General features: G+C 36.5%; 1 protein-coding gene across 1 annotated transcript; it reads left to right on the top strand.

Moving 5' to 3' along the window:
- The first annotated feature begins 12,103 nt into the window (after positions 1-12,103).
- Positions 12,104-13,042, top strand: LOC140508722 (olfactory receptor 51I1-like). The gene has a single exon (XM_072616605.1). It carries the CDS (start codon positions 12,104-12,106, stop codon positions 13,040-13,042), a length of 939 nt encoding a protein of 312 aa, XP_072472706.1.
- Positions 13,043-13,946: the final 904 nt, after the last annotated feature.

The raw sequence follows: 13,946 nt of genomic DNA, 5'->3' as shown, positions 1-13,946 counted from the left end.
GGGAATAGTAGAGATCCTCTAATCAAAACTCTTTCTGTCTCTGTCTCTGTCTCTCTCAACACACACACATACACACACACACACACACACACACACACAGAAACAAAAGTCCAGAAATGGAAAGGGATTTACCAAAGGTCATACAACTAATTCATGACAAAATTGGAGTTTTGCCAGGTTTCCCAACTTCCAATCCATTGTTCCATATCTTCTTTGAGATCCTACTATGTTCATCTGTTTCTGGGACTTAACCTATAGTCATAGGATCAGAATCAAATAGAAGAGATCAAGGAGCTCACTAGCCCAGGAGGATCCCAGAACTCACCAGGCCCATCCAGAAAACTGAAATGACAGAAACACAGCCTTATACACAGAACTGTGTGTATCCTTCTCCCTGCCTGTCACAATGTGGACAGTTCTATAGTCAGTATATTTATAGCCTAATCTGAGACTCCAGGGAAGAGACACAGTGGGAACAGGTGAAAGTTAGTGATGAGATGAAGCTCAGAATCCTCTTGGGGATTTATCCCCTCCTTCCACAGGGAAGAAGTACCCTCTAGACTAAAAATTCCAAGTGAGAGAGAAGAATATGATTGAGATATTTATGGGCCATTCCTTTCCTGGCTGAATCTGGTTGGGTCATGATCTCCATTTCAATTTGTAGGAGAATGTAGAATTAATTCTTTCCAACTTTGATTTTAAGCACATGGCTTCAGCTTCCTTTCACATGAAATACTGAGGCAGAAAGAAGGATAAAGTACAACACTCATTCCTGTGAAAATCACTTAGAAGTATAGGTATAATTTTTTCCCTTCAGTTGATGAAAAATATTTTTCTAAAACCATCAGCAATTATTATTTGGAATAGAGATAAACCAATTTTTTCCCAGTAAGATGTGGTGTGAAAGAGGGATGCCTAATGTCACAGATATTATTCTATATTATATTGGGAATCCTAGCAATAAGAGAAGACAAAGAAATAGACGGAATCAGAATGGGCAATGAGATAATAAAAGTATCCCTTTTTTGCAGATAATATGATGATATACTTGGAAAATTCCAAAGACTCACCTAAGAAGTTAGCTGAAACGATTAGCAATTTTAACAAAGTAGCAAGACATAAAGTACATTCACATAAATCACTGGCATTCCTATTTATCACAAACAAAATCCTTCAAGAAGAAATAACAAAAGATACTCCACTTAAAATAACTCTAGAGAGTACAAAATACCTGGCAGTATACCTGCCAAAACAAATCCAGGAACAACTGAAGTAAAATTATAAAGAAAACAAAACTTTTATGCAAATAAAATCAGATTTAAATAATTCAAAAAAATATTAATTGCTCAAGGGTAGGGCAGGATCAATATAATAAAAATGACAATTTTATTAAACTAATTTATATAGCCAATACCATCCCAATTAAATTACCATTTTTTTTTACTTAATTAGAAAAAATTAAAAACAAAATTCATTTGGAAATACAAAAAGTCAAGAATGTGAAAGGAAGTAGTAAAAATGTATAGGAAGAAGATTTAGCAGTTCCAGATCTTAAACTATATTATAAGGTAGTAATTATCAAAACTATCTGACACTGACTAAGAAATAGAAAGGTAGATCAATGGAACAGAGTAGACATCCAAATTATAGCAGTCAATAAATATAGTAACCTTTTAACTGGAAAGTGTAAAGATTTGCGATAGTGGGGTAAGAATTGATTATTTGATAAAAATTGTTTGGAAAACTGGAAAACAGTATGGCAGAACCTGGGCAAAGATCAGTATCTTACACCATTTATAATCATAAGTTCAAAATGGATAAATGACCTATATATAAAGAGAAATATGACAAGAAGATTTGAAAAACATGGAGCATATTGCTTATCCTCCTTATGGATAGCTGAACAATTTATGAATAAAAAAAGAAATAGCAGAGTGAAATATTGTAATGCTGATGTGATAACCAAAGCAGTTATACGTATACACATGTGTATTTCCAGGATAATTCACAAAATATAAACTCTCTCCCTCAAAGATGAAATCAAAATATTTATTCAGATACCAGAAAACCAATTCCACCATGGTAACAAGAAAGTTTGTACACATTACCAATAAATGGAGCACAGCTATCCACAAGCCTTGCCTGTGTCAGGCCTCCCCTGTGTCAGGCCTCCCCACAAGCAAGCTCCCTCAGGCAAAATCACTCCTTCTCTCACTCATGCTAGCTGTTCTGCTCTCTCTCTTCTCTCTCTCTCTCTCTCTCTCTCTCTCTTTTTCTCTCTCTCTCCTGCACCCTTCCTGCTTCATCCTTTCAGCAAGCTCTTTCCACTATCCTCTCCATGTGACTCAGACTGTGGACTGGGCCACAGCTCAAAGAAGGTCACATGGGCCTATTAAGGGGCAGGTAAGATCTTCAAATTCTCTTACCATTACAAGTATGAAATGGATTATTTTGATTACCTTAAATTAAAAGGTTTTTGTACAAATAAAACAAATGTAGCCAAGATCAGAAGGAAAGCAGAAAATTGGGGGAAAAATTTTATAGATGATTTCTTAGATAAAGGTCTCATATTTCAAATATATAAAGAACTTTGTCAAATCTATAAGAATATGAGCTATTTCCCAATTGATAAATGGTCAAAATATATAAATAGGCAGTTTTCCAATGAAGAAATCAAAACACTCTATAGCCATATGAAAAAATGCTCCAAATATTTATTGATTAGAGAAATGCAAACTAAAACAATCCTAAAATATCATTTTACATCTATCAGATTGACTAAAATGATTAAAGGGGAAAGCAAAAAATGTTGGAGAGAATATGGAAAATTTGGGACATTAATTCATTGTTGGTGGAATTGTGAACTGATCCAACTATCTTGGCAAACAATCTGGAATTATGCCCAAAGAATTGTAAAACTACTAATGCCCTTTGACTCAGTAATACCACTGCTAGGTCTACTTCAAAAGATTATTAGGGAAAAAGGAAATGAACATATATGCTCTAAAATATTTATAGTGGCTCTCTTTCTGGTGGCAAAGAACTGGAAATTGTGGGGATGCCCCACTATTGGAGAATGACTGAACAAGTTGTGCTATATGAGTGTGATGGAGCATTACTGTGCTGTAAGAAATGATGAGCTTGATGATCTTAGGAAAACACGTATAGATTTTCATGAAATAATGAAAAACAAAATGACAAGAACTAATAAAACATTGTACGCAGTAAAAGCAATATTGTTTTAAGAAGAACTTTGAACTAAAAAGTCATTTTGACTCCCAAATTAACTACAAATTTCATATGAAGGAAGATGTTATGAATTGATCAATAGAATATATGTATGTACATATGTGTATGTATGTATATATATACATATACACACATACACATGTATTTGTGTCTAATGTTAGCCATCTCTAGGGTGGAAAAAAGGCTAAAAAAAGAAATTTTCATGATAATTTTATTACATGTTTGAAAGGAATACCAAGTTGCACATAACTGATTTGCAGTTTCATGTACAATCATTTTTATTAAACTATATTATGGGAATGCTTGTTTTATTCCATAAATTCAAAATAAATAAATGAATTTTTTGAAAGAGTCTCTATTTTTCTTTCCTCTTTGTCCTAACAATCTCATCTTCTTATGAAGGCACTGTCATTGAAATATCCAAGATTAACCTCAACGTGACAGGCAGGATGTGGCCTGGATTCACACTGCATACTGTGGTACCAGAGCAGTGATTCTATGCCTCAGAAGTTTTCCAGTTTTTTTTTGACCCTTATATTACATACTTGAGGTTTCAAGATTGTCTTACAATTGGATTGATTTCTTGTTCTTTGAATCCCAGAGTAGGAAGGGTCCTCCAACATGGTGACATAGACTACCCTCCTACCTAACATTCATTCTCTTGATTCACAAAGTGCTGAACTCTGCACCCTTGTAACTAGTATCCTGTACTCCCAGGTCTTTGCTTTAGGGCCAACCAGAACAAATCTAATTTCTTTTCTACTTGAAAACTCTTCAGATGTTTGAAGTAAAGGATCATATCATCTCAAATCTTCTCTTCTGAAAGCTAAGCATCCCCAATCCTTTCCATAAATAACATTAATAAAAGCTCACATTTCTTTAGCGTTTTATGGCTCGCAAAATACTTTGTGCACAATATTTCCATTGTTCTTTCCAATAAGGTAGAGAGATAATTACTCCAGCTATTTTCATTCCATTTTATTGATGAAGAAACTGAGGCTTAGATAGGTTAAAGGTCTTGCTGAAGGTCAGAGAGGTAATAAATATCTGAGTCAAGATTTGAACTCAGGCCTTCCGGGCACTAAAGTCAGTGTTCTACTATGCCATATCGTCTTTTATATCATCTCTCATATGGCATCTCTCACCATCCTGGTTACCTTCCTCAGGATATGCTCCAGATTGTCAATGTCCTTCTTAAAGTGCAACTCTTGGATCTGAATATAATTCTCCAGACTTGATTTGACCAGGGCAGAGTACAGAGGGATTATCATCCTCTTTGTTTTTGATACTGCCCATCTATTAGTTCAGCCTAAGAAGGTTTTTTTTTTTTGGGGGGGGGGGGTATGAAGTAGGGTGGGGGAAGGGCTGCCATAGCATAGTGCTACGTTAAACAATAGTTTATCTCATGTTAAACCTACAGTTTATGAACCCATCACCTTCCATAGATACATCTAGCTTTTTCTTATAAAGTTCTGTTGTCATACCTTTCTAATTCTGTTCTTTTTGATTAATGTGTACCCTTTCATAGCCATCATCTAGTTTTAAGCCACATTCCATTAAGACTCAGTGATGCCAGTGAGATAAATTTATCTCCTTGAATTAAGCTCTATAGATGTTTACTTTCTTTATTGACTACATCATTTATGGATGGACATCTTAAGCTATGAGTCTTATCATTACCTCTTTTCTTGACTATTGTTACTTGTGAATTACTTCAGTAATTTTACTTTTTTTTAACCTACCACATATAATTTATTAAGTAGTTACCATGTGCCAAGCTAAGATCTGGAGTATTTCACTTGATTTAGCAATATATCATAGTTCCAGAAGTGCAGTGGGGCATGAAAATGAAGTAGAAAAGGACATAACCACATGAAAAAATACTCTTTATTACTATCAATTAGAGAAATGCGAATGAAAAGAACTCTGAAATACCACCTCACACCCATCAGACTGGCTACCATGACAGAAAAGGAAAATGACAAATGTTGGAAGGGATGTGGAAAAATTGGGGTACTAATGCACTGTTGGTGGAGTTGAAAACTGCCCAAACCATTCTGGAGAACAATTTGGAATTATGTCCAAAGAGCTATAAAACTATACATAACCTTTGACCAGGCAATACCACTACTCGGTCTCTACCTCAAAGAGATCAAAGAAAAGAGGAAAGGACCTGTATTTACAAAAATATTTATAGCTGTTCTTTTTGAGGTGACAAAGATTTAGAAATCAAGGGGATGCCCATCAATTAGGGAGTAGTTGAACAAGTTATGGTATATTATTGTTTTTTTTAAAATTTTATTTATTTTCAGTGTTCTACTACCATATAGCTTAGATTTCTTTTCTCCTCCCTCCCCCTCTTTTCCGGTATATTATTGTAATGGAATACTATTGTACTATAAGAAATAACAACCAGGATGCTCTCAGAAAAACCGAGAAGAAATAACAACCAGGATGCTCTCAGAAAAACCGAGAAAACTTATTTGAACTGATGCCAAGTGAATTGAGCAGAACCAGTAGCAGCTATACTGGATGATGATAAACTGTGAATGACTTAGCTATTCTGATCAATACAATGATTTACGACAATTCTGAGAGACTTATGGTGAAAAATTCTATCCACTTCCAGCGAATAGTATAGAGTCTGAATGAGAGTGAAGCATAATTTTTTTTCACTTTTTTATTTCTCTTGTGTTTTTATTTTTGGCAACATTGTTACTATGGAAATATGCTTTGCATAATTTCACATGTATAATTAATATTTCTTGCCTTCATTTCACATTGCCTTAACAATGGATGGGGGAGGGGTGGGAAGGAGAGAATTCAGAACTCATTTTTAAAATAAATTAATTTATTTTTAATTTTCAACATTCACTTTCATAAGTTTCAAATATTCTCTGCCTTCCTCCCTCCCTGCTCCAAGATGGCATGCAATCTAATATAGGCTGTACATATGCATTTTTATTAGATATATTTTCACATTAGTCACATCTTATAGAAGAATTAGAATGAATGGGAGGAACCATGAGAAAGAAAAAATAAAACAAAAAAATGAGAGTAAATAGTATGCTTCTATCTGTATTCAGACTCCATATTTATTTCTCTACATGTGGACAGCATTTTCTATCATGAGTCTTTGGAGTTGCTTTAGGTCCTTGAATTGCTGAGAAGAGCTAAGTCTATCAAAGTCAATCATCACACAATGTGACTGTTACAGAGCTCAAAATTTTTAAAAAAAATGAATGTTAAAAATAAATATTTTCAAAAAGAAGTTAAAGTGCAGATAAACTATAAACTTTTTTTATTTAAAAAAATCTATTCATACTTTCACATGACCTCAAATTTACATACTTTATTTACTATACGGACTCCAATGACACAAATACCAATAACACAAACTCAACATCTGGATTTTTAGTCTGTGATGTATAAAAAGTTCAAGAGGCATAGTTTCTGGGTAATTAATCATTTTATTAATTATTCTAGAAAGTAATTAATAAAAGGATGGTCATTTGGCTAGCCCTCCTAAACCAAAGACAGATAATGGCAGCTGCTTGATGCGTTTATACCCTTGAAAGGGTGGGTGTTCCTGAGAGACAGAAATCATCTCTGATTGGTTAAAACATTAATAAAAAGACTACATATTATAATGAGAGGAGGACCTATTTTAAAGAGGGACTGGGGCCATGAGTAGTTATGTCACTCTGACTCACAGACCACCCCGGCCGTGGGCAATCAAAACAGAGAATCTTACCACCATCACTAAACACCCCACCACCCCCCAAGTCTGAGTAGAACACAATGGATTGCAATTCACCCAGAATAGATTTTCTTTGTAAGGTTTTTCTAGTTGGGTGGGGCAACAACTCCACCTAAATAAGATATCCCAGATAGGGTAAATTTCTGGGCAAGGTCATAGATGCCCGTGAAAGACTGGACTTTGAATGAGGAAATAGGACAAAGAAAAAACCCTGAGTCTTCCCACTAATTGGTTATTTAATAATCATTTCTTTCAAGTAATGAGGCCTAGGTTTCAGTTCTAATCCTACCTTTTACAGTTTAACTTTATATGTCATTTTACTCATCTTAATTTACTATTTTGTCAACTTCTGTGTGTTTAACACATATATATGCATCTGCTTTTATGTATATGCACATATAATTCATTTGAGTATGTGAGAATTTCTTTACTTTTATATACTTGTGTGACCATGTTTATGTGTATGTTTTAATATATAGCAAATGGTTCATCTAAGCATATGAACTAGGTACTATGTAGCTTAGGAGCCATGTACTTGTCTGTAAATATTTTAGGGTTAGGACTAGGTGTGTAAATGTCATCTGTGTGTGTATTTAAAACTGTGTCTGCATACTGATGCTGGCACCAAATTTCAGACTGCTCAAGGGAGTTGATCCCCAAGGAACTCTTGTGCTCTATCCCCACTTCCTGTGCCCAAGGTACATTCTGTAAATATTATGGTCTCAAGTAAGGAGGGGCCACTCTGCCTGCTCCGCCCATGCAGGAGAGGGAAGCTCCTCTCACAATCCAGTGTCTGCATCCTGCACTCTTGAGGATCCCTTCCAAACCTTGAACCTAAACAGACTCAGAGACTGACCCTGGGCCTTTGACTCAATCTCCACTCTGACTCAGACCTTAATTCTAACCCCAATTCCAGCCCAGACTTTGTTTCTAAATCTTGGAACTTTGTCCTAATAGCATCTTAACCTTTCCTGACCCGTACCTGCCAAAAGAATAAAAAAGACACACAAAATCCACCCAAATGAAGCTAGCTGTCAGAATGTGAAATACCAGAGTCTTTATTCGATTCTCCCTAAACCACTTCAGAGCAGTACCACATCTGCGGGGCTAGGGTGGTAGAGGTGAGTGAATGCGTGTCTATGTTCCTGTTTCCTTTTGGTAGAAACACAGGGGCTTCTTAGGGGTTTGAGTGGGTTGGGAATATTATGTATGCTCTTAAACTCAGTCTCCATATTATTGGGTCTTGCTTAATTGTTTTTCTTCTATGTAAGGGGATCCAACAGGGATGTTGTATATGTTGATGTGGGGCTGTATATTAAGGAAATTATTACACTATGAGAACAACAGGTAAGAATAAAACTATAAAATAAGTAATAAAACATTATTACTATTAATTATATTATTATATATTATTAATATATTATATTAAACTATAAAATAAATGATAAAAATGTGTACACGCATGTTCACATATGAGAGCCTGGAGGTATTCGTCTGTGAGTATGTGTTTGCATGCCAGTGAATTTGACTTTGTGTTGTGTATCTATGTTCATGAATTTTTTTCATGCTTGTGGATGTGTTTGCATTAGAATATATGTGTGTATATGTAAATATAATATATATGTAGACATAGATGTATATTTATGTATAATGAGTACAACTGATATTCTTTTGGGTTCTTTTATGGGGGTTTCTGCTATGTCCTTTTTTATGTATGTGCCTATGTTAAAGATCAAAAGAACATAGAACTTCAGAATAGAATGGGACCATAAGCTTTATTTCAACCCCTCTTATTTTACTGAGTCAATTACATTAGATTGAAGACAAAAGTCCCAATAGTCTTTTATGTGTGAGTTCTAGGACTAGGTCTTGGGGGATATGAAGATAAATTGAAGATAAGATAAAAAAGTTGAAGATAAATAAGACTGCTGAACTCATAGAGCTGACAGTGCAATAAGACAGATATCCCATGGACACAATTAACCATGTGTGATACAGGACATAATGTTGTGAGTGCACAAGGATGGTGCTGGGGGATAGTGGAAAGAGCATTGAATTTGGCATTGGATCACTTGGGTTTGAGTCTTAGCTTACCATTTGTTACCTATGTTACCTTGGCTAAGGTTCAGCCTCTCTAAGACTTGGTGTCCTCTTCTGTAAAATAAGCCTCTTAACATTAGCATCGTTGTTATATGTATATAGGCTTTTATTATCAGATTCCTAGACTATTGTAATAACTTCATTACACGTCTTCAAAACTCCATTATCTACTACTATCTTTATGAATGGTTCAAAAAAAACATCCGTAAGCCTAGATTTAGTCCTGGTACTCCTCTGATATCAAATTTCCAGTGGTTTCCTACTGTATACAAAGTAAAAATCAAACTATTTTGCCTGGCATTCAACTTAGTGCCACCCTATATATCCATACTCATTCCCTATTACTTTTCATTATAGATTTTATATGCTAGCTAAACTAGACAATTCTTCATACCCAAACATGTGCTTTCCCTTCAGCCATGTTCTTTTTTTGCTAAAGCAATCAATGTAGGTCTTGAATACCTTGCCTACCTCCTGTTGGACTTTCACCTATTAATAAAGCCCAGTTCAAATGATCCTTCCTCCAGGGAGCTTCTCCTCATCTCAAACTTCCTTCCCTCTTAGATGTACCCCTTTGTTTGTAGCTTTCTAAGATTTTTATCTTAAATGTCTGTTATAAAATTTAAGCCTAAATATGAACTACTATTGAACTACCTGAAGTGATTATGGGATGGCAGCTGCATTTGCCCCCCAGGAAGCTAGGGATGCAGCCCCAGAGCTCAGGAGACAGGTTAAGACAAAAAGACTTGGGAGTCACTTTGAAAATATTTACAGGTAGTGGTACCAATACAGAAGAAAGCTAGAGGTTGAAGATATATGACACAGAAGTGATGATTTATGGAACAAGGCTTTGGAGAAGGGAGGGAAGTGAAGACATAAGAACTCAGACATGAAGAAAAGGAGCCAAGGAATTTTGGTTAGATGGTGAAAAGTTTTCTTAGTAAAGAAATACTATTCTTTAGGTAGGGGAGGATTTAGGGAAAAGATTTGGGAGATATGACAAGGGAGTATATATGAGAAAAACAAAAAGATTGTGCTTAACTGAGGGTAAATAACATGAATTTTTAAGTGACTCTATGATGGGGAGAGGGATTAGTCAATTTTTAACTTGGAATGGCATGAAAGAATCTAAGGACTGGCTTAATTAAGTTCTGAAGTATAGCAGAAATTGATAAAAACTAGTCCTAAACTATTCTTTGAGGGTTCTTGTATTAAAGGGTACCTTTGAACCATCCCTTCCTCCTTTGTCTCTAGAATCTCAAAGGAAGCATCAAGAGAATACTACAATAGTCTCTCAAAAGGAAGAACGCATTATCCTCCTAATCATGACAAGTGTCTTCCCACAGACATTCTGAATACATGTTGCGGGGAGGGAGGCAGGGGGTCGATACAACAGCCAGATTAAAGTAAGGCCTGAGATTTCTTTCATTTCTGCACCCTTCTGCTCTCCAGTGTCCCAGATCATGGAGTTAATTAGCTGTGTGACTATAATAGCAACAGCAATAATAATAATGTTAATAAATAGCCAGTATTTATATATAAACATGTTGTAATTATGTCCAATCATTTCAATTATGTCCAACACTCTGTGACCCCATTTTGGAATTTTCTTGGCAAAGATACTGGAGTGCTTTGCCATTTCTTCTCCAGCTCATTTTACAGATGAACCTCATGAGGCAAACAAAATTAAGTGGCTTGCCCAGGGTCACACAACTAGTAAGTGTCGGAGGCCAGATTTGAACTCATGAAAATAAGTCTACCGATTCCAAGCCCAGTGCTCTACCCACTGTGCCACCTAGCTGCCCTCATATACACACATACCTGGTTTTATGGTACTTCACTTCATTGCACTTCCAAAAAATATGCATTTTTTTCACAAGTTGAAAGTTTGTAGCAACCTTGCTTTAAGCAAGTCACTTGAAGGCCATTTTTCCAACAGTATGTCCTCACATCAAGTGTCTGTGTCACATTTTGGTAATTCTTGCCATATTTCAAACTTTTTCATTATTATTATATACATTTTAGTGATCTGTGATCAGCGATCTTTGATGTTACGATTGCAATTGTTTTGGGGTGTCACAAACTTCACCCATATAAGATGGTGCCCTTAATCAATAAAGGTTGAGTGTGCTCTGATGGCTCCAATGAGTGGCTATCCCTCATCTCTCTCCATCTCCTTCGAAGTCCCTATTCCCTGAGACACAACAAAATTGAAATTAAGCCAATTAATAACTTTACAATGGCCTCTAAGTGTTCAAGTGAAAGGGAGACTCAATCCATGTGGCAAACTTCATTGTTGTTTTATTTTAAGAAATTGCCATAGTCACTTCAACCTTCAACAGCCACCACCCTGACCACGCAGCAGCGGTCAACATCAAGGAAAAGCTGTCTTCCAGCAAAAAAAGATTATGACCCCCTACAGTCTCAGATGATGGTTAGCATTTTTTAGCAATAAAATATTCTTAATTAAAGTATGTACATGTTTAGACAAAATCCTAATGCACACTTAGCAGATAGAAGTATTATGTAAATACAACTTGTGTGTGCACTGGGAAATTTTAGAAAATCACATGACTAATTTTATTGTGATATTTGCTTTTTTTGCAGTAGTCTAGAATCAAACCCACAATATCTTGAAGTATGCTTGTGGTGCTTTAAGGGTTACAAACTATAAGTATTATCTCATTTTATCCCCAAAACAATGCTGGGAGATAGGTGCTGTTATTGTCCTTATTTTACAGATGAGGAAAGCAAGATAGAATTTAAATGATTTGTCTAGGGTCTCACAACTAGTAAGTATCTGAGGCTGAATCTGAATTTGGATTTTTCTGATTCCAAGACCAATGCTTTATATATTGTGTCACCTTGCAGCTTAATAACCCTGTGTTCCTCTTGTATCTGGAAACAGGAGCTGGAAGAGAGTAAGGCTGAGGACAGGCCCGCAAACGTCTGTTTACCAGCCCCACTCTGAGTGGTCTATACCTTCTCCTTATTATGTGGGATTTCAATGACTCACAATTCCAACCAGACAAATTGCAGCTAACAGGTATCCCAGGTCTAGAGACTGGAGAAGGGTGGGTAGCACTCATCTTCTGCTTGTTCTACTTGATCTCCATTGGGGGCAACCTCGCCATCCTGGGCCTTGTGGTGAGAGAGACTGCCCTGCACCAGCCAATGTACTACTTCCTGTCCATGCTCTCCCTCAATGACCTAGGAGTTTCCCTATCTACACTGCCCACTGTACTGGGTACTTTTTGCTTTAACTACCATGAGGTTGGCTTTGATGCTTGTCTGGTTCAAATGTTCTTCATTCACACTTTCTCTTTCATGGAATCTGGGATCCTGCTGGCTATGAGTTTTGACCGTTTTGTGGCTATCTGCAACCCTCTACGTTATGCCACCATCCTCACTAACACCCGCATTGTGTTTATGGGCTTGACCATCCTTGCAAAGAGCTTTGTCACACTTTTCCCTTTCCCCTTCCTAGTGAAGCGGTTGCCTTTCTGCAAGGGCAATGTCCTGCACCATTCCTACTGCCTCCATCCTGACCTCATGACAGTTGCATGTGGAGACATCCATGTCAACAACATCTATGGACTCTTTGTGGTTATCTTTACCTATGGTGTTGACTCAACCTTCATCCTCCTATCCTATGCCCTTATCCTGAAGGCTGTACTAGACATTGCCTCCAAGGAACAGAGACTCAAGGCACTCAACACCTGTATTTCTCACATCTGTGCAGTTCTTGCCTTTTATGTGCCCATCATTGCTGTCTCTATGATCCACCGCTTCTGGAAGAAGGCCCCACCTGTAGTCCACGTCATGATGTCCAATGTATACCTCTTTGTGCCTCCCATGCTCAATCCTATCATCTACAGTGTGAAGACAAAGGAGATACGCCGGGGATTTCTCAAAATCTTTCAAAAATCCTAAATCCAGCAGTTATGAAATTGAGACCTGGGTGGAAAAGGAAGATACAAACTCATCTTCCATAATCCTAGATACTATATCAAGAGGAGGGTGGGCACATTGTATCTACAAGGATGTCAATTTGAGATAAATAAAAGGCATGTGACAACCTATACTACAACCACAAAGGGACGGTCAGTGAGCTTAAAGAATCATTGAATTTATAGCTGGAAGAAACTTTAAGGACCCATATCTAACTACTTCATTTCACAAATGAGGAAATTTTGAACTTGTTCTCCCAAGATGGGGCAATATTAGACTTTGTTTTAGTTAAAAGATCTCTACTAATTTATGAATGGGATACATTGTTATTGGAAATATACTGTTCAGACTCATCCTTGGCATGTAAAGGTGAAATCAGAAAAATGTGTACTGGTATGGTCTCTGCGCTATTCAGTCACAAGAGGGAAATCTCAGGGTCTAGAGACATTCTAGAGAAGACCAATATGAGTGGAGAGACACGAGGATGGGCTTTACAAATTGAGCTTCTACGAAGTAAGGAAGGGAGGAGAAGCAAAGATGCAAGCTTTAAAGAAGTAAAATCCTGAAGAGCATGGGGGAAGATGAAAAGAAGACTTATTTTTAATCTTTCAAGCAATTAATAAATATTTATAAAGTTTTCCCGTCATGTGCTAGGTACATTACTAGGTACTGTGGTTACAATGAAAAAAGTGAAACTTTATTTGTCCCCAAGGAGCTTACAGTCTAACAAAAGGAGACAACACGTACATTAGAAAAGATTATTTTGGCAGCTGTGTGAAAGATAGAGTGGAATCAGGAGAGACTTGAAGCAAGTAAGTTAGAATGTCTAGACAAGAGATGATCAGAATTTGAATTAGAGTGGCATCCATGTGAGTGTGAATGGGAA

This window comes from Notamacropus eugenii, chromosome 5 (genome assembly GCF_028372415.1).
Source record: "Notamacropus eugenii isolate mMacEug1 chromosome 5, mMacEug1.pri_v2, whole genome shotgun sequence".
NCBI lineage: Eukaryota > Metazoa > Chordata > Mammalia > Diprotodontia > Macropodidae > Notamacropus > Notamacropus eugenii.
Note: the sequence above shows the minus strand (reverse complement) of the source record. Positions and strands in the feature narration are given on the sequence as shown.